Source organism: Zootermopsis nevadensis, unplaced genomic scaffold, assembly GCF_977971745.1.
Source record: "Zootermopsis nevadensis isolate Lab colony 2312 unplaced genomic scaffold, Znev_1.0 Znev_ptg000004l, whole genome shotgun sequence".
NCBI lineage: Eukaryota > Metazoa > Arthropoda > Insecta > Blattodea > Termopsidae > Zootermopsis > Zootermopsis nevadensis.
In genome coordinates, this window is record NW_028259136.1 from 4,602,833 (window position 1) to 4,624,563 (window position 21,731).

A 21,731-nucleotide genomic window follows, 5' to 3' on the forward strand; every position below is an offset into this window, starting at 1 on the left:
AAGTGGTCCAACATTCTTGTTTAGTTATAGAACTGTATACTTTCGTATTCCTTCTGTTTTGAATTTAGCAAGGCGGTTGTTAACGCCCCTAGACATGACCCAAAGTGCGCAGAAGTTTAAAATGCGTGATGCGAGGACCTTTTCCTTGTGTGAGACTCCGTGGAATAAATGTCAGCTCTTGACAATCCTGACAACTATGCTAAAAACTTTACCCAAGAGTTTTTAGTATATGGACAGTATATGAAGTTAGTGTCGAAGGAACCAGCAGTTTTGCGACGATGTTATCGGTACAGACAGTACAATTATTTGTCAGTACCTGGCAGAGCCGAAAGGGATGTACATCCTACGCCTTCTGCTTCGCTCATATACCGCTGCAGCTGCGTGCTCGAAGCTGAGGGCCATATCCAAACTTACAGAGATATACCGAGTGTTCGTAATAGTTCAAAATAGATTGTCGATGACTGCTCTTCGGTATGACTTGGGTTATACACGTAGTTACACGCACGTAATAAAACCTAACTACACTTAGACGACAAATATTTTCCAGTGGCACGTCTTATTGTACGTGTTACGTAAGTATGACGCATACAGATATATAATTGTATGCACTGGGTTTCAAAGGCCGAGTTTTTGAGCACTGGTTTCGATATGGAAAAACCCGACCAGCCTGTTTCTTCTTTAGTGCAGTGTGTTTTTGGTTTGGCTTGCCCCTTTTCGTTCTGGGCTTTGTTAGGGAAATAAAGAAACGAAATAGAAAAAAAAGGAGGAAAAAGGACAAAGCAAATATCAAGAATAAGTAACCAAGGCAAGAAATATTGAATTCCAAAAACAGTTTTACGAATCTGCATGTGATGCAAATGTCGCCAATAAAGAACGGAAGAGAACGTTAAAAAGGAAAGCAAAATAAATTCAGATATTTTAAAATAATTATTTATTAATCACTTCTTTAATTATTAACTCTGAAGAACGTAAAAATACGAATGACATTAAAAGAGGAGAGAAATACAACAGGAAGTCTCAGTGTAAAGACTGGGGTCGCTGAAGAAACAACGGAGTAAAATATGCAACAGAAGAAGAAGCGAATGGTTGACAACCACAAAATGAATACAGAAAATGAAAGAATGTGCAGGAAACAAGGAAGCTAACATGGGAGGGCTGGTAGAGAAGCGATAATGCCGAAGGAAGAGTGGAAGATGACCGACCGTCGAGTTGTTCCTGCGTGCTCTGTGGGAGAAGAAAGGGCCCCCACCCCACCCCCATCCCGGGCGGCCCCACGCGGCCGACAGTACACCCGCTCGCCTCGGCTGCCTGACGGAAGCGAACGGCGTGTTGCCTGCTAAGCTAGGGCAGAGACCCCCTGAACACGATCGGCAGCTCCAACGCCATCAACTACAAAATATCTCAGTGGTGTCTTTTGGTTTGAAGTGTTCAAGATATTGCTGGTTTGAATCCCGCCTTCAGTGTGAACGATATTTGCACTGGTTTCTCTGGAATTGAAAACACAAAAGTTCCTTCTTCTAAAATATATCAAAGATCTGTGCTCCTCCGCCCATCCTCTGGAAGTTTCCAAAGTATTATTTTGTGCCACAGATATGATCATGGGTCTGAATAAATATTCTTGTTATTAATTAATATTTTAAAGAATGTTTGTTGTTAATATGTACCACCAAACTCAACGCTTAGTAGCATAACAGGCTGTACATAGACCTATACTGAATTTACGTAAATTCCATAACTTTATAACAACTTATAACTTATATAATTTGATCAGAATCAGTCCAGTGGTTGTCGAGTTAAATGCCTCATGTAGCGTATTCAAATCGAAGAAAATTCAACACCGAAACGAAAGACAACACGTTCCTCCGAAACGTTGGCAGTCACGTTTAAGACAACACGGGGTCACAACCCAGAATACAACAGTCGAAATCATAACCGCCCAAAGCATATAAAATCTCTTTATTGGAATTTATTCGATATTGCATATACAGGGTTAGTCTAAATGATGTTCCCGATTTGAAAGACACGTTACTCACGTTTAATGAAATTCAGATGCACAAAATTGGTACCGATGTAAAGAGAAACTCTCCAAGTTTCAGTACATCACAGGTGTTCAACGTGAGCCCCAGGTGGATTTATGCGGGCTGCGTGTGAAACTTGCACGGACCCGCTCCACTGAGGGGATGGAGCCCCTTTTCTTAAATTCGGAATACCACTTACGAATTGTATGCCCACTGAGTGGGTCTGCCGCAAACTTGGTTCGGAAATGCCGTTGCACACTAATAACAGATCGGTGAACGTGGAAATCCAAGACACAAAAAGCTCCCCTGTCTTCGATGGCAGCCATTTTCTCTCATATCGCCCCTGGCGGCGAACAGTGTTACTACGCGGCCCGCAAAGTATACCAACATAAACTTGGAGAGTTTCTCTTTCCATCGGTACCATTTTTGTGCATCTGAATTTCATTAAACGGGAGTAACATGTGTTTCAAATCGGGAACATCATTTAGACTAGCCCTGTATTCTTATTCATTGAAATATTGTGGAATAATTGGTGATTGTAATGCAGCAAATAGATAGATAGTTCCTGTAACTCCGAAATGGAGCATAGGGCCTCCTTTCGGAGGTTTCATAGTCTTTAAAGCGTGCATTTAAGAGTATTGAGTGACTAGCCCACTGACTCTGCACAAATTCTACTCACTCCTGATTTGACTGCCAGAGTCATCTAGCAGTGAAGCAGTGAACCAGGAGAGACTTTGATGAGAAATGGCCTCCGTAATGCAGCAGCCTTGCCTTTTATTAGCGACAACTAATGAGCATAAAGGCAGAAGAGATGCAAAATAGGAAAAAGCGCTTATGGATCGTCGGTCATTTTCCACCAGACTACACGGGCGAAACATCCGTTCCTGATCGTGTTCATGTGGCTGGAGGGCTGCAGGCCGTGCGTCCCCACCCCCTGCTGTAAGAGCAGATCTGCTTGCTGGGTGGAGGATAGCCGATTCGCCGAGCCGAAGTAGAACCAGAAGGCCACAGTGGGATGGGGTTACCAGGAAGCTGGATGCTGCAAGGCGCAGAGGGAGCTACAGAATGCGTTAAAAAGTGATGCTTCCCTCCAGAAGAAGGAATTGTATGTAGGATGCTGCTATTGCCTGAAGTGCCTAGGGAAAACTAGTCATCAGTCACAGTTCTTGGCATCGGAGTTTCTCATTAGAATGAGGTTACCAGCTCATCTTTGAGCCTCGGTCGGCCTAAGAGCTGGTTTGTACGTGACTGCAAAGAGAATATCCGGTCGTTGGTCATTTTACGTGTTATTACTCAGTCCTGCTCAGATTTGTCACGATATTGACATAAATGTCTGTAAACTTGGTTCGTTGCCAAATCGTTAAACAGCAATGTATCCTAAAGCTAGTTTTTTCGCATTCCGGCCATTTGTTGGGGGGGGGGAGGGGTTGTATCCGTAAATCCCCCTCTTAGAAGTAGCCATAACAACTGCTTCACTCAGGTGTGGTGAATGCGAAAACGACGGGGTTATAAAGTTTGGGTCTTGGCGCCATCTAACGGGCATGAGGGCAATGACGGCTGTGCAGTTGCATTATAAAGGTGTTTCTTCTTAATGTATTCCATTCTTAAATTGTCTAAGAATGCAAACATTTAAATGATTAGAATTGGGATTCGAAACTTCCTTTGTCCGTCTTTCATCGTCTCTTCAGAGCTCAAAAGTGCGTGTGCATTAACAACCGGTTCCTGTATTATTCGGTGTGCATAAAATAGAAGTGTAAGCCCGAAAGTTGGTCTGGATTGTATAACCATTTCCTAGTCCTGATGTACGAGAAAGGGAACATTGACCGAGTCAATTTAACTTTCACGATATCCCGTGCTTTTTACACGGTCTTTAATTTGTATCAAAAAGTATTTTACATTTGGAAACATATTATGAGTCCCTTTGAAAAGTAAAACTGTCTCTCTACGCACCATGGAGACCCCATAGGGGGGAGAGCAAGGTCATTCTTCATCTCGACATTAGACGGGGGGGGGTGAATGGTCAGAATACGCCCTGTCTCCGTTTTGCCCTTGGGGAAAGGAGCCCCAGTTACCCATGAGATACGAAACTCGGATCATACTATATTCTTTTGCTAATTCCAAGCTTAAGTTTAAGATACAGGCCTTATTTTTCGTTCCTCTATTTTGATTGAAAACCATTTATATTTTATTTAATTGAAATATGAAACGGTTGTACAGAAGTATCTTTAATCTGCGTTTGAAAATTACACTTTATTAAAATCGGGGGAAAATTAGGACTTCGCATGGTGCTTAGTTCGAGGACTGATTCGTCATAGAGGACCTGGAATTGATTAAAATGTACAGTCGAGGGATGCTTGTTAAATCAAGTAAATGATACTGTGTTATGTGCAGAGGCTACCCTCCCCCGAGTCCACGGTGTTCATAACCTGTTTATTTTAAAGTCGAATATTGTCCTATCTGCTGCTAGATTTCCCATATATCGATATTGTTTCAAGTACGCGCTAATGGTAGGATCCAAAACACAGGAGTAAAGTAACATTCCAAGGGTTATCGCAAGTAATCACCATTTGCGTCTCATTTTGATGCACTCTGTAGCCAAAGCCTTGGGGTGTCGATCAAGTTGGTGGAAGGACAGGACGTTCTGGGAGGGTAGGCAGGTAGTCAGGCTTTCCCGGCTGGGGGGCTTGAAAGCGCGGGAGGCAGTTACGGGGTGAGGCAATGAGGAGTCGTGTTGCGGGGTGTGATTCAGAGTTAGGCTTGAGGGTGGTGGCGCGACGGGGCGGGCGGACGAACCAGCGAACTGTGTTAGGACCGTGCTGTGAATGTTGGCTCTCGAGTACAAAGAGGACGCGTGGGCTAACGCTGAGAGAAGCAGTCGACGTGGGACCATGCGCTCAGTAAACCGTCAGGGAACACAAAATAATCCAAGTGACGGTAGAAAAGGAGAGATGATAAAAAAAACAGAGAAATTGGTGTGGAGAAAAAGGCGAGAAAACGCGACGGGAAGAGACTTTTTTTGTCTTCTTTCTTACGCATTCTTCTTTGGCGGTAAGACTTTTCCTTTGTCCTAAGAGGCGATGTTTATACAAATTGTCGCTCGTTGTTTTCTGCGTATTCGTTCGCCCCGTGACAGGTAAACGGGGCAATAATAGCAAAATAAGAAGTATGACCAACCACAGATCATCAGAAGTACAAAGGATAGAGTCAGACTACACAGGAGTTTAAACTTGAGCAGAGATTCTCAAATTGTAGACCTTGGGCCTTGACCGCTAGTTGATTGTCACTTGTCTCCAAAATTGTGAAGGCAGCAACGATCTCTGAAACGTCGGTAAACTTGTACCAGACTACACGACGCAACAACCCAGAAGGGAGTCATCTTCTGTTCATGCGAAATGTAAATCGTGTAAGCAAAGAACTGCCAATACACTGCATATGTAAAGAATAAGGGATGTCATTTATAGTGTTTTTGTAATATATTGGGGCGTGGACGATGGTAATACTTCAATGGTTCATCTGCGTAGAGGACTGTTTGGATGAACGAAGGCGGTAACTTCACAGTTATTAACAACACGCTGTTTAATTAACCGGGAACAGCTAACTAGCTAGCACATAGTTCCTGTTTTACCACAGAGTTTTGAAGCATGCAGTCAAAGTCACGATTACGTCGATTATGTGAAGTAATGCTGTGATAATATATTTGACAAGTGTTGTGTACACTACAAATAAATACGAGGTGCGATCGGAAAGTTTCAAGACTGCGCGTATAAAAACCCGTACACTTATCTCAGGTATTAAATTCATCCATCACCCTCGAAGTAGTTCCTCTGGGAGTGAACACAACGATCCCAGCGCCGCTGCCAAGCCTGGAAGCATCCCTGGAAATCTTTCTTTGTCAGCCTGTCAAGCACCATCTGCGATTCTGCCTGAATCTCTTCTATCGTCTCAAATCTCCTTCCCTTTAGCTGAATTTTCATCTTTGGGAAGAGGAAGAAGTCACACGGTTCTTAGAAAGGAAGTTTGGGTCGGTTCTTGCAAGATCTTTGAGCTCCTGACAAACGAGAAGTCGATTCTGCTTCTGGTCCTCAGACAGGATGCGTCTCATGTGGAGTTCTTCCTTTAGAATCAGCTGACAGGTCCCATAGCCTATCCCAACAATGTCGCACAAGTCGTTGATGGTACGACGTCGATCTTCGTGAATGGCCTGCCGAATCTTCGTAACATTTTCGGGCGTTATGCTCGAAGATGGTCGTCCAGAACGCTCGTCATCATCGACAGAGGTTCGGCCATTTTTAAAACGTGAATGCCACACAAAAGTTTGTGCACGACCCATTGCGGACTCCCCAAATGCTTGCTTTAGCATTTCATAGGTTTCCGTAGCCGTTTTGGCGAGTCTTTGGCAAAATTTGATGCACACGCCATTCCGAAATCGCAGGAGGGTCGGTGTAATGCACTACCAAAACGTCCGTAACTAAGAAACAAATGCTAATTCGATGATGCCGGCTGGCACACTGATTCACTATGAATGTAGGCCGCACCCCCTAGCGGCAGAAGCTCGTACTACATCCGGTTCGCCCTCTATTGACACAGTCTTTAAACTTTCCGATCGCACCTCGTATACTGTACCAGTAAATTACCCTCCAAGAATGATATCAAAATCTGAAGGTGGAAACTCATAGCCAAAGTCTCTTAACAGCAATTGATCACCGGTCATCCAATCTACCAAACTTCCATCCAACAGTCGCGTATAGATGTTACCACATTACAATAGGAATGATAGCAACGTAGCTGCCTTTAGTCTACTTTAATTCATACACGTAGTACGTAGCTACCTCCATCGATTTCAAGAATCATTTATTTCGAGATAGTTGAACGATCGCTGAGCACACCAAGCAAGTGCGATGTAAAACAGCTCATTTCTAATTAATTAACGTCGGATTTCGGTAGCATTTCATCATCAAAGTATCCGGAAGGCTGTTGTTGATAGTAATATATTATGAGAATAAGACGCGGCAATTAATTATGAAAATATAGGGAACGCGGTTCTACGCAACTGCCTTGATGTTTATCCAACGTAAATGACCTGAAGCCACTTCAGGCAGCGACGCACATCAGCTACGACTCGGGCGTCCGTTTGAAAGATGGCGAAATCAGGCCACTTCAGGACTGTGGAAGTCGCTCGAGGCGACATCAATTCTGCGTGCTTGTGTTTGGCCTGAATTCAAAACAGAACTCAAACTAAGTTAATGGTTTACCGGTGGTCATCTGTTTAATGAATTTTTTGAAGAAAATATAACAGAAAACTACGTATAATACTGACAAAATGTGAAATGTGATGTTTTCACAGCAGTGAGGACGTTAATAATGTTTTTCTGAGTTTTATTGACTCAAATGTTTGTTTTCGAATTTCTGTTGTTTCCGAAATGTATCGTACATAATATTATTAATACACGTTAAATATTAAAAGTCTTCTTGTATTTAACGAGTAATTCGATAAGAATTGGTTTTGTCTATTCGAACGACGTGCAGTTGCCATCTAGTTCACTACGCTGCAAGCATAAATTAACACGTTTCTCACTATGTAGAGTTCTAATTTTTCTCGTCATCTCTCGTAGGTCAAATCCTACATAAAATGCGCCTAACATCAACTTAAGTAAGGATCATGGTCTGGTATAAACTTGGGTACCACATTGTCACACTTTTTACTCTGAAAATTATAGCCTATAAATTACAGGTTTTTCCCTTTCTGCGGTCGTTCAGAGTTTAAGTCCGACGACCATGTACTTTATATGGGCGTGCACGTTCGGCAGTTCTCGCCAGAGCAGTGTAACGCCGAGCGGGTCGTCGTGACGCAGTGCACCTGCCACAAGACTGTTGCGCATCCCGATATTTACGTTGTAAATCCGACTTTATCCCCTTAACCATTCTCGCCGACCTAATGGCAGGAGCCGTGCTAATGCTCCAGTTTGCTCTCGGCTGACTGCCTTCTGGGCGCCCTGTCAGCACGACTTACGCTCTGTTAACTTGTCCTTCAAACCCAGACACTTCGCAACATGAGCCTGGTACCAGGGGACGGGATTCGATGATGGAAATACAACTCTGTTTCTTCAATTGGCATTAAAGTCTCGTCTACGTTCAAAGCAGTTGAAAATTATGTAAGATCTGTAACGATACGTAATATTTAAATTTGTCAGCATCTAAAAAAATCTGTAGGTATATAAAAATTTATCTTTTTATTCTCACGGTGAGTGAATAATACAAATTATAAACGTTTCGATACAGTGTACTAGGAAAAATGTTTTGTCTTACTAGAAATGTTATAGTATGAAGCCATGAAATTCAGAGTGCAGTCAGCATTTATGTAGACACACTGTTTCCAGACTCAGACACTGGACTAGAGAAGTGTGGTCAACTTTGTGTCCGGGTAGCCATTGGGTGAAAATTTCCAGGGCGATTTCGGTACTGTAGTCATTTTAAACGTAGCTACACGTGGTTTATTCAACTACGCCGTCTGTTATCGGCGTCGGATGATAAAAAGGATTCTTAATGAATTGGAAAAGACGAGGATGTGGAATGTTTCAAGGTACAATCCCGGAATTTGCTTTGAATGACTGAGGAAAACCACGAAGAACCTCGTTTCAGGATAACCGGTCTCCGAGCCGAGTTTTGAACCGAGACAACCCCGCCCCGAATACGGAGTAAGAGTGGTAACCACTCGGTCACGACGTTCTGAAGTCAAAAACGCTCATGGAAGAGCTTTCTACGCTTCGTATAGGCGTATGAAAACAGAATTTGGTATTTCGTCATAGATTACGTAGAGGAGGAACTTGTTGGCTGGGAGTCAAAGTTCCCATCATCATCGTGGAATGGGAGGTTGGGGGGGAGTTGTCAGGTGCGGCGGTGACAAGGTAGTCGGCCTGGTAGCCTATCGCAAGGCCAATTTCTAGAAGAAGGAGTGAGAGCCGCGAAGGATAGACACACAGACGCGAGCTGCTGAGATGAGATGAAAATAAGCGAGAAGAGAAGGCACAGATTCCGCTGCTTGCAAGTGCTAAAGTGGCACAAGGCGGAACTTGGACTTCGCGGTGCTGAACTGCTTAGAGCTGGGATATAAGGGGGTGAATTGTGATCGTAATCTTATCGATTGCGACATTGTGTGCCGTTACAGGTGTTTACCAACTTTTCGGAAGACGGGGGCTGGGAACGAGTTATTGTGGTTATGAAAATTGTAACGGTGTCGATATATCTCATCTTAAAACAGTTATATTTATAAACAGAATGATAATTTACACATAGGCTGACCACTCTGAATCGATACTGCGAAGGAATTTTCCTTAGACAACGTTGTCGTAATTTTTATTTCGCGCTCTCTGTTCTGCGCCCGAATTCCTTCTTGCGGGTCACTTTACTACCAGTTAACATAGAGTCATAAAATATGGTACAGTGGTAGAACTTTAAAAAATTATGAAACTCGGGCTAAAGGCATATTTTGTAGAATATGAAATACGACGGCCTCACGAAATCCATATTTAGTTTTCCGTATGAAGGCTTCGTGTAAATGAAATGGGCCAATCCGAAATTTAGTATTTATATGGATTATGGACATTCGTAGACGGTTCAGATTTCACTTGGCTTTATTATCATGCCTGTAAGTCGTATTATCTTCTTCGTATCAGGCGGTCCTCTAGAGCAGTGGTATTCAACCTGGGGTACGCGTACCCCCGGGGGTACGCGAAGACATCTTAGGGGGTACGTGAAATTTTAAAAAAAAAATTATGGTAAACACTGAATAATCAATAATGTAATTTATTTAATTTATTTTAGATGTAGATTATATACTATGTATAACTTGAATTATACACCAACAACTTTGGGGGTACAAAATTGAAGAGAAATTATATCTGTGGGTACTCGAACAGAAAAGGTTGAATACCACTGCTCTAGAGGTACTCGTCGCCTACATAGGATATACATATTTCTTATCTCTGAAGTTCGTAGTCAGTGGATGAATCGAGGAAGAACGAAAATTCCAGGAACCTATAAATTTTGCATGAAATATTTTTTCACATGTTGTAACTTATAAACAGGGCGACAGTTCGAAACTTTGATGATATAGGACAGGATCAGTCTAACATCCCAGTTGGCTTATCCTCTTTGGAATTAGTGTCCTTAGACGGTTGTGTGGATCCCAGGACCATCCATTCTCGACGCGACGCAAAGCAAAAAGTGATACCTTTTTTTTTCTCTCTCTACTGAAAAGGAATGGGGGTGTGTGTGTGTGTGTTTTCTTGCTATATGCCACTCATGCTTTAACGAGTTTAAATGAGATGGAGCGAAACGCCCCGCGCCTGGTGCAGCAAAAGCCTGCAGCAATCTCTCATCGCGGTGTGTGCTGGTGAGTCTGCTTGTGTGATGGCGGTGTGCTAACTAAAGATGCATCACAGTGGCTGAGACGGGCTTGTTGGGTGGCGGCAATGAAGGGGCGCGGGGAGGATTGAGGGAGTTTTCAGCCGTACAACCACTACTACGACTATGTTCTAGTACAATACTGAGAGATGGAAGGAGATGGAAATCCCGAAGTCAGTCAGCCGAGCCTGTTCCTCGGTTACCAGGAGGAAAGAGAGAGACAAAAGAGAGAGGAAGAGATGTTTCGGTTAGGGAGATGAGGAAGAGAGAGACAGATAGACAGAGAGACAAGAAAGAAAAAAATCACAAATATGTACGATGCGAGGAAAATTGGAGGTGTGAGTCTCAAACGGGTCCTTTTGCCGCGCTAAGAGCACGAGAAATAGAGAAAAGGACAGTGAGACATGGAACGGATTTGAATTGTTTGTTTCGGAATTGTTCATACTTCTTGTAAGTTTGGACGGCTAAAGAAATGAAATGAATGTCTGCGCACACAGGGCGGCGGTAGATGCACGTAGCAAAGATTGGCTGTCCGAGAGACATCTCGTCTTCCCCGAGACTTCGTTCAGCCACAAAATGCTGAATAGTTTCTTAAAACAGGCCACTATAATTTATTTCCGTATTTATGCAGCGTAATTGAATACACCGAGAAACAGACGTAACACAAAGATAAAGTTACATCTGTAGGGTTATTTTTTTCAGCATTTAATAAGAACCGTGGATTTTCATGAGGTTTAATATTGGGGAATTTTACTAAAATTTTTATACGCATTTCAGTTTTGTTTAATGTCGGAAGTAAGGCATCGCGTGAGACGCGTGGAACCCTGAATGTTCATCGCCCGGTGTATAAAATATAAATCGCCTCTTAAATGAAATGATTTGGTCGCTTTTCTTTCATGTCTAGTCCGGTTTCCTCAGTTACAGATGGAACTGTTGGGAGATGCACGATGTATTATTTAACAGCGTTATATTGACCACTTTGTTCTAAAACAGTTTCTAATTAATTAGGAGTTTTAAAACTTTGATCGCCCAAGCGGCTGTTTACGGCCTTGATGGACGAGATTAATTGTTAATATCACTTATATTTCATTTTGGAGGCAAATCGGGGAACAGTCCTCTCACAAATAATACGCATATCACAGTCATGACCAAGACAAAATGTGATGTTGTGAAGGGGCAAAGTAAAACTTCTGTCATCCCCTGACCTTGTCTTACACTTAAAGACCATTGTTTCAGGGGTTTACAGTGAAGTAAGGAACCGTGTCGATCTGACGCCGCAAGACCTGAAAGGTAAGAGGATTAGCTGTCACCACGTACTGAGACGTTTATGCACAAAGATGATTACCTGTCGATATATCGCCGTGTAGATATTTTGACCCATATATCGAATTGTGTGAGATTCATGTTGCACTGCAGTATGCAGAGCTGCATATTTCTAATCAAGACTCAGGTTTTGGCTATCAATATCGAATCTCAAGAGATTTATTTTCCTACCTGCAACCACTTATTACATAATATGAGACCACGGTGGTATCACGATGAAACGAGTATGCAGATCGGCACATTTCTTACGTTCTCTTAAAACCACGAGCCTATGTCTTTCCAACTAAACTATACATATAGATATGTATCGTTTTGACAACAAAATCTACATTATCCCTTTAAAGTATACAACTTTTTAAGAATTTTTTGTCAGCCGTGTGAGATATTTAAGACTAAGTAACCACAGCATGACTCGTCCTCAGGCTGTGAATTAATTAAATAAAGAGTCACAGACAGCCGACAAGTGGTGGTCTTCCAGCTAAGAACCTGGGCGACGGACCGTAAAAATACAGCAACTTACAAAATATTACAAAAAGGTTTTGAAAATAGTAGTGCCCTTGTGAATAAGATTATTAACCTATTGAATTCTTGAATGGCTGGAAATTTCTTGAGTCCAGGTCTAAGTCAACAACCTCTCATGGGAATGCCCGGTAGGACTAAGTTACAGTTCATTTCACAGTCAGCAATGCGATGCGAAGTGCAGCTCGTTTAATTACTTGAGTATGCAACATGGACGGAAAGCGCTGTCCAAATATATGAAGTAGCATCGCAATTAGTTTTGCTCATGACTTATCGGCAACTTATCTGTCACGTTTGGAAAAGTCTCGATCGAAGCTGTAGTGATATCACAAACACTACTAGAAAATTAGAAATTCCTTGATTCGTCTGCAACTTCTCTGGCATGTTTTAGTTACGGGCAGGTATAATCACTGTACCGCAGGCGCTGTTGAACGGAAGTTTGAATAAGTAACGAAATTTCTTTCATAATTATTATTAGATATTATTATTATTCAATTGTTTGGTTGGTCCACAAACAGCCAAAAACTTCGGGAATTTTGCCTTCATGACTCGGATGATTGCAGGTCAGGTGAAACTTTAGATTATTATATTATATGAGAGGATTTTGAGTTTAGTGACGAGTTAGATTATATTGCGTGAGATTTGAGTTGCTCGTGATGGTGAAGTTGACGTTGCGCAGAGTATTATAAATGTAATATCTCCATCTTCAGGGCTGAAATGATATCGCCACTTGACTAAGTCTTCATCTCTCTGTCAACTTCCCGAGTTTATTGAAACATCACGTTTCATGTATAAAGTATGCCTGTCAGGTGTAAAACGTTTATTATTATTGTAAGGGGTACACATTTATTCGCATCTTTGTGCATTGTTCCGTCGGAAACCAGACTGGAAGTGGACGCTGTCCTTTGTTCATTCTGAGGAACAAAACAGGAATAGTTCTGGCTGAGGAAAGGACAGAAAATTGTATGAATCTCTTTCTGGATTTAAATCAGGTTAGTCTTTTACAGTCCATACCTAAAATTGGAAGAGACCCTGCACATTATTTCATTTGTGGCCTAAGGCGTGTGCTCTTTGTAATTTTGTATGTTTCTTCACTGTATTTAGCCATGCAAAAAGATCATTGGCACAGTAGGCCGATTACACCGAGCGGTTTAGTTGAGTATCTGTTAATAATGTATCATTGTGATGAGACTTCAGGTTCTCACGGCTGCGAGAATCAAGGTGGCTGTATTCTGTGATGTCTGAGCCGTGTTGTCTGGTATATTACCGACGTTTCAGATATGCTTACTGATTCCATCACCACGGCGACCGCCCTGATGACGGAGGCAGTGAGCACTTCTGAAACGTCGGTAAACTTCTACCAGACTATGTGACTCAACCACCCCAGAAGACAGTCATCTTCATGTATAATTTTAATTTAGCGTCTTCTGAAACAGTATGAAACTTTGTAGTAGTTTTTAAAACAAACTGCATGGATTCCCAAAACATCGCTCAAGCGCCTTTAATTAAATATTCTGCTACTTTCTGTTCGTAAACATGTAAATTGTCTGTCACATGTCGTGTTGTTTAATCGCGTGTTGTTCGCCCCTGCTTGTCATTAGATACAAGAAATTTCATGACGTAAGGACGAGACACAACAAAACAGGACATACGTAGTCCTCGCACGATAGTGTATCTAGGATTTGCTTTGTGCAGTTGCGCTGAAAAATCAGTCAGCATATAATTCTTTTTCCTAAACTTATACTGCACTTCATCACTCACGTTCTCAAACTGTGATGATAAAGTTTGGACACTTCATTGGAAATATGGACATTTAAGTCCCTTTCCTTGTCTGAATACATCCTTGCTGTCACATAATTGAATGTGCACTGTGATAACATGTCAGTAGAGTAGATGCTAATGGATTTTCATCATATCTCTAAACTAGCCTTTAAAGCATATAAGGTCGTAAGCCGCTTTCTTTTTAATACGGTACTGAACCTTATGGTTCCGTAAGAAGTGGTACATTAATTCACCCGCTGAGTTACTATTAGCTTCACATAGTGTCTACTGAAGTACAGAGGCACATTCCACGTTTCTAATTTTCAGTGGTATTTCCATGAAGATTATTGAGATGCTGATAGTCGCTCAGCTACTCAAGATATTACCGTAATTTAAAGGAACCCGAAGGTCGATCACCATAAATTTAAATAAAAAATTGACAGTGGAACCACGGTTCCGGAGAATTTGACGTAAATACGTCTATACGGAAAGGAAGTTTATATATTGGCTTTATTATAAATATTTCCTTTATACATGCTTTACAATTGCGTAAAGTTTGATTAAGACTTTGCTTATTTAACTTGAATTAGTTGCGCTTAAGATGGGTCTGTGGTGGCTGAATGTAACGTAAATTAATGTAACGTAAGGTAAGGTAAGGTAATGTAATGTTTTATAGGTAATAACAATGCCGAGTAAACAGATGACGTTTCCTAAGTAACATAACAATGAAGTTACACTTTTTCGTTACATTTTTGCCGAATGACACTGACCCTAAAATATAGACGTATTTACGTCAAAAATATTAATAAACTTATTAGGATCTTTCACAAGTTTAATTAATTTGATAAAAGTACTTTTAGGATTCTTGTCAGATTACTATAACGGAACATACAAAGTATAACTTTAAATAAATCATAAAATCGAAAATCCTGAAGGCCTGGATGAAGGTATAATACAGTAGCGGCCTTTTGTGAACGTGATAATAGTCATTCTGATTCCATAAAGCCCGGTAGGCTAAAGATGTTGACCTGGTGAGTAACTCCTGGCTTCTCAAGCAGCAGTCTGCTTCGTGGATTTATTCTGTCGAGAGACGGAGAACCAAAACGCTACGCAAAGAACACGAGGAGAATAAAACGACTCCCATGCTTTGCGGTTGGACAGTCTAATGAGCCAAGAGATTTTTGTTGGTGTATTGCACTAGCAGGATTCCCAGTCAACGGGAAATAAGCTTTCAGACCGCACGGAGATGTCGCTAGAAGCAGCGTTAACGGGAAGAAACCGAGCAGTGTAGAATGGGCCCGCTAGCATACGGGTACGGGACTCTCGGTGGTGGGGTACCGGGGCTGCCCGAACTATCCCGATCAAAGCGAGCGCGCGGTGAGGGCAGGCGCAACAGACAGATAGACGGTCGGACAGACGGACGGGCCTGTTTCCTTGCTTCAAGTGGCAGCAGCAGAGGAGGGGAGTTTTTGGTCGCGCCACGGAGCAGTGGGAGGGGGGGTCAGAGAGGCAGATGTACGGCAGAGACCCACAGAACGTCCCGTGACGGAAGAACGAGCTGACTGGAACCAGGACGGTGGCAGCCCGTCGGTGGCTTTTGCATTTTTCGTGGTAGTGAGAGAGTAACACAGGCTAGTAGGCCGGTGCATACGAAGAGAGGACGCTTTTTGTTACATCGGGCGATTCTTAGTTGACACCTTGCGCGGGCTGGAAACGTGGAGCAGGCCCCCAGGTCACAAAAACTGTTTTAAAGCTTAGCAAACAAAACACATCTTATCCCAGTAAATCTCTAGTGACATCCAAGTGATTTAATTACTTCGTTGGTGGGGTGGGACGGCGGGGAATTTCGAAAGGAGTCGGTGTAGGTCGTATGCCCCTTTTAACCAGTGCGTGTAGTTTTGGACTTCCGAAATTAATAATAACTCGATCTTTTGATAGGCTTGTTTTTCCATCTAGAGATGTCTGTAGGAAGTATGAAGTAGACAGTCTAATACACATAAATAACATAAGGGCTTAATAGTTCGTGTGAAGGAACTGAATCGTTAGTGATGTGTTGAACTTTCGATCTATCGAGCAGATCCATCATGACGTCTGCTATGCCTCTCGATAGAGAACTGAGACGCCGACCGTCATCTGTGGAACCTTCTACAGCTGTATCGACATCGTCTCTGACAATGCCAGCTGCAAAATCGACCTTGACACCAACAAAGTCGTCATCAGCTTCATCACCGTCTGTTTTGATGTTATCACCGATGAAACCCCCAGCCCAGAGTCACAAACGTCGTTCGACGTCTCAGGCAAAAACAGACGAAGATGGACAACAGCCTACTAGTAAGCGTCGTCGCCATAGTAACAAAAGCCAGGGCAGCGTCAACGGAACGGCTAGCAACACAAAGGAAGACATGTTCGTTCATTACCAACCATGGGTAATACAGACGTACGGAGATTCAGCGAAGACCAAGACAATCACACTGAGGAAATACGCACGCGTGTTAAGAACGCTCAGAGGAGAGGAAGGTAATTCAGTGGAGAATTCGAAATTTCGATTCTGGGTGAAAGCCAAAGGATTTCGAATTGGGCAACCTCCCGGATACATCGCGAAGCCTGCTGATGGCATCGTAGGGAGTCAGACCCTATCTGATGACAAGGAAGGCGGCAACCAGGACCCGCCCCTGTACGTTCCCACGGCAACTGCAAAGGTAGGACACAGCAACTGCTGACATGTGCATGTTATCTACCGAGGCCACTCTAGTGTGTTCATTTGACGGAAGTTAACCGATTCAGTTCATTTATACCATAAATATCAAATGATCCAGGCTTTAGTAAACCTCACAAGTTAATGAATTTGGTTTCATTCTCCCTGATGACGTGTTTATGCGGTAACTGTTGTCGATTGTGTTTTGTCTGTTGAAGTAAGCAACTTAGGTTTTGTCAAATGACGCCTTAATAAGGCAGACATTTTGAGGTTAGAAGTAAGTCTGATAGAAATCTGTGAAAAGGCTCTTCACTTTGGTTCAAGTCTTGTAAACGTTGAATATATTCGACTACGATTAACAGCAAAATATAATTAATGCATCTCATTCTGAAATTATTTTCTAGTGTCTTTTAGCTAGGACGTGGGGGCTGTTTTGAGAGATTAATCCATAAGATAACTTCAGTTCGCTATGTATACGCACAGATCAACTGTGTCGATGGTAGAAAATGTCGTCCCTTGTATAACTAAATCGTATTAGGTGTTGTAAAACAGAAAACTTTGAAGTCGTTCTATACAGTTAGTGGCTAGTGGGGTTTGGTGTTTAACCCTGGAGTGACAGACAATGTAATTTGTGCCAGTTTCCCGGAACGACGCCTGTAACATTTGTACAAACCTAAAATAATAATATTAATAATGATCAGGTATTCGGAAATTCGTTTACGTACAGCAGTGTGCTTCAGGATGAGCTGTTGACTGTGGAATTAACGACAACGTGTGCTTTATTTCTAAGGTTTTATGTACGCTAGTTGTAAAATTGTTAACATACGTTCCTGGATTATTGTCTGAGGACCGGAAGGTTCGCTGTGCTTGCAAGGGGCTTTGTCTAGAGCCAGCTTAACCAATTTAAGACCTCCTTGAGGCGAGATTTCAGGTTCTCGCGATGTCTCATACGAATATGAATGTTCCCATGAAAGAAATGGGAAGAAATTCGGTCTTGAACAGGGGAATTTTTCGACTTTAATCTGCTCCTAAATTCATATTTAATGAGATTTTAATCCGTTACTGCCGTTTAGAATTGAATGTCTGTTTATAATTTCTTCGCTTTGAAATAGGAAATTGTACTTGTGACACCTTTTTGAATTTTCTCGTTCACTCATGCGATCATGATGTGCCCAAAACACGTGAAATATAATACGGCTTTAGGGTACAAACTATTGATTATGTAGGTAAATATTTGCATGCTGGTCTGTCACTGAATATCGCATTTCTGACCCATTCTCCGAATTTATGGTCTAGTGGCCGGGGGCAGTGACATCACCGCGTTCACCACACTTCACAAAATGAGGACGTTTGATGTTGCAGCTGTTATATTGTGCGAGCTTCAAAGGTGGCGCTGTTCGGCGTGCTGCCTCACGGGGGGAGCTTCCTGTGTTTCAGGACGTATGATTCAGAAATGTGTACAATTAGGTCATACTGTATGGGACGGAGAACGTACGACGATGTGCGAAGAATGTTTGGGCCCAAGGAGGAGTTGTTTTTTGGCTTTAATCCAAAATCGAAATTTTGAATTCCCCACCAAATTAGACCGGCTCTCTTTGCCTTTTTAAAGGAGAGTGGAGAATATTATTTAATGTAAGGCTTCAATATTTGTTCTCTTTACACGTTGTAAGCTCTGGTTACTTAAAAATGTTACAGAACTTTAGTAAACCATTGAACACTGCTGAAAGTTAAAGGTCTAAAATCTTTAGTGGCAAGTGTAGACGTTACAATTAGTCGTCGAAAGTGAACATTATACCGATGCGTCTAGACGAATTTTAAAGTTTTAAATTTCAATTCTTTGCTGTATTGATGGTGTATAAAAGTTTTATATGCGGTCATTAAAACAAGGTTGTTGAGACAGGAGAGCTATGCGTTACATTTGTTTATTTGTGGTTTATTTAACGACGTTGTCGGTAATCAGACTGTACAGCGTCCGAGGATAGGTTGGTATGGAAGGAAACCGTCGTGGTGTAATTTATGATTGTATGCAGGCATTCGTCTGAAGGGACTGAGGAAAACCACTAAAAGTCCAGTTAGGATAACCGGTCTCCGGACCGAGATTTGAAAACGGGACGCCCGAATAAGAGCAGGATTGACGTCGTTCACGGATGGAAGAGAGGAATAACGTAGACGTTAGGTGTAGGTGGGAGGAGAATCCAGTGGATTCCGGTTAATTGGGACGCATCGGGACTGGAACACTTTGGCCCAATTATGCGAAGTTCCACGTAAAGAGTTAGAAAGGTTTGTTCTTTAAGATTTGTCCCAAATAAACGGTATCCCCGATTAACCGACGGCCTAATTAACCGGAATCTAATGTATTGAAATGGATCTCGGTACTATTCTGGCTTACGTAAGGTTATGTAAAACATGGTAATGAACTTCTAAGTTCGATAAGACCTAGTAATTTATTTCACTTTTCTACGAAGATCCTCCAGTATGAGTTGAGTTATGACATCCGTAAGTCTGCGAACTTGCTTTTCTCTGCTGTCCGATTTAGAAACATTACTTCCTGCCACGTAGCACAAATTAAACGTGTTTTGTGTTCAGTGGTTTCATTTCGGGAGGATCTGTTTTAAAGCACTTACCAGACAAGGCGTACACAACACAGATATGCTACATAAGTCAGCTGTGGTGTTCGGTGGTCCAGATATTTTCCTATTCATTGTCATATGTTTGTTAAATTGTCAGATGAAAATAAGGCCATGTCTTAATAGGTAATCGCTCCGAAGTACGACCTAAACTTTTCCCTCTTCGCAGTACCACCTCCTCAATTGGAAACGTCTTTACATAGCCTGAGAATCGATAAAGTTTATCTGAATTTATCGTTAGTAGGTCATGGTTTCAAATTAAGTGAATTGAAATTAAACGTCAGTTTTATTTTTGATTTAAAAGTGTTTTGACTGTGATAAATAATTAATTATATCTGCAAATATGAAAATCTACTGGAGTCGATTTATAGTGTTACATAGTGACATTTCCGTGTTACGTAATGACTTGTACGTTTATCGTAAACGTTGATAACCAGCCATCTACAGACTACACGACGTCACAACTCATGTCACAAACAGAATATGATTGTCTTGTGGGATTTTGCACCGTGCAGTCGGGTAGTTTACCGATATCTTAGAGACGCTTGCTTCCTCCATCATCAGTCTCACTGCTCTGAAGATGGAGGCGGCAAACACCAGTGAAACGTCTATAAAGTTCTACGACAGTACGCGGCGTTACATCCCGGAAGACAGACTTTTTCGAACTCGGATGAATCTTTTTGTTTCTAGTCTTTTTTCAGGCCCCATTAAGGTCCTACCGGAATGTAATTCTGGATATGGTAGTAATTCAAATTCACGCAACTGAAACAGTCCATTTATGGCGAATTAGAAGTTCGCCCCGTGTGTGGTGGGCCGTTTGGAGCTAATGTTCCAGGTATTAGGCCAGGCTGTCAAAAGTGATTCCACGTAGAGTTGCAGACTGGGATGAAACCTCTTGGGCCGGCAATCATGACGGTACTGGTGTCAGTCAGTGTATTTGCAACATCTCCATTAACAACATAACAGTGAACCAACGCACACAACTAAGGTAGTTCACTGTAGCTGTCACAGTCCATGGCATCCATAAACCAGTCCTGTCAGTTCAAACGCCACTCCGTCTTTGTAACCTGGGATTCAGAACGGCTTCTACCTCCAGTGTGTGGAGTGAGTACTCTTGTTGGTACACTGTGATAAAAACATTCAGCCCTAAATAACGCTATGGAACAGCAATTTAATGGTCGCTCACTTAGTCAAGAAATTCCTCGCCGTTTATGGAACACGAAGGTTCATTAACGTGTTCACAAAAGCTTGTCTCCGGTTCCTATCCTGTCTCATGGATTCGGTATGGACCGGATTAATGTGGCAGGTCCGTATTTATTGATCGGAGACTGACTATACTGGTTGAGATTTTTATGTCGAGTCGTTCCTGAAAAAATCAGTGAGGGACTGTTTTAATAACTTAATAATTGTATTCATTTTCCTTTGCATTGTGAGCCTGCCTTTAAGAGTGGCGTGAAAGATCCGGTGCTTGTGGAGTGGTCAGATGTGTTGTATTTGATAGAATAATGCAGACCATTTTGGGGTCTCACGTACTGGCCGTGAGTTGTACCAAGTTTGAGCGATACCCTTTCAGCAGTTTCGGGCTTGAAACGAGCTGGCGGGAGCAGAGACGTGATCTTCTCGTGACGCGTTCAGGACGAAGAGAGCAGAACTTGGAACTTGTCCCGGGGAAAAAAAAAAAAAAAAACTTCGTTCTGTACGCGAAATGTCATCGAATTTCCCAATCATCATCTGACTCCATAGATCCACAAATAAAATGTTCGTGCTTTTATTACCAATGCTTGATTTCATAATTGATTTTATTTTAGGCGAAGATGCTGAATTTCAGTTTATCGTTCTAGACAACTTACCTTCATCTCGTTTAAGGTTGCACCGAACGTCTGTCTGTAACAGTAACGCTCTAGACGTGCTATCGATGCGATCCGCGGCTGATTCACCGAAGAAAAACAGTCGATCGTTTCACAGAGGGTTTATACCGCGTCGCTGACGTCTTGGTGTGGCGAAAGAAGTACTTTACACGTCCTTGTGCAAAACACGCTTTGTTTCAGAAAAGCGGGCCGTGTAGTTAAAACTTCGCTGTCTAGACCTTCGTTACTTCGCGTGAGCCAGTACCACGTCTTATCGTTTCTTCTGACCTCCCGACGCCCGACCTCTCACTTCGACTCGTATGAGTAACAGTCGACATTTTTAATGAACTGTGTGTAAACCATGAACTGCTATAATTAGCATGTGATTATTATCGTTAATACACGCCCCTTCTCTATGAGTACACGTGTGTAATGCTATGGAATACCTGTCAACAGGAATATTACAGCTCACAGTCTTCATAAATGAATGTCGACGTTTCGAAATAAAAAGCCCTGAACAGCAACTATTTTTCGACTT

The 21,731-nt window shown here is 42.2% G+C and overlaps 1 protein-coding gene across 2 annotated transcripts in view; it reads left to right on the top strand.

The window, feature by feature from the left end:
* The window catches only part of LOC110829151 (nucleolar protein 4), a 260,141-nt gene that overhangs the window by 35,452 nt on the left and 202,958 nt on the right, over nucleotides 1–21,731 (top strand). Inside the window, exon 2 of one of the 2 annotated variants that reach the window (XM_087342916.1) lies at nucleotides 16,102–16,723. In XM_087342916.1, coding sequence (XP_087199042.1) covers nucleotides 16,109–16,723 — 615 coding nt within the window. In that variant the 5' untranslated portion in view covers nucleotides 16,102–16,108. Of the gene's footprint in view, nucleotides 1–15,333; nucleotides 16,724–21,731 lie in introns of those variants that run through there. The other variant, XM_087342917.1, reaches the window with a different exon arrangement.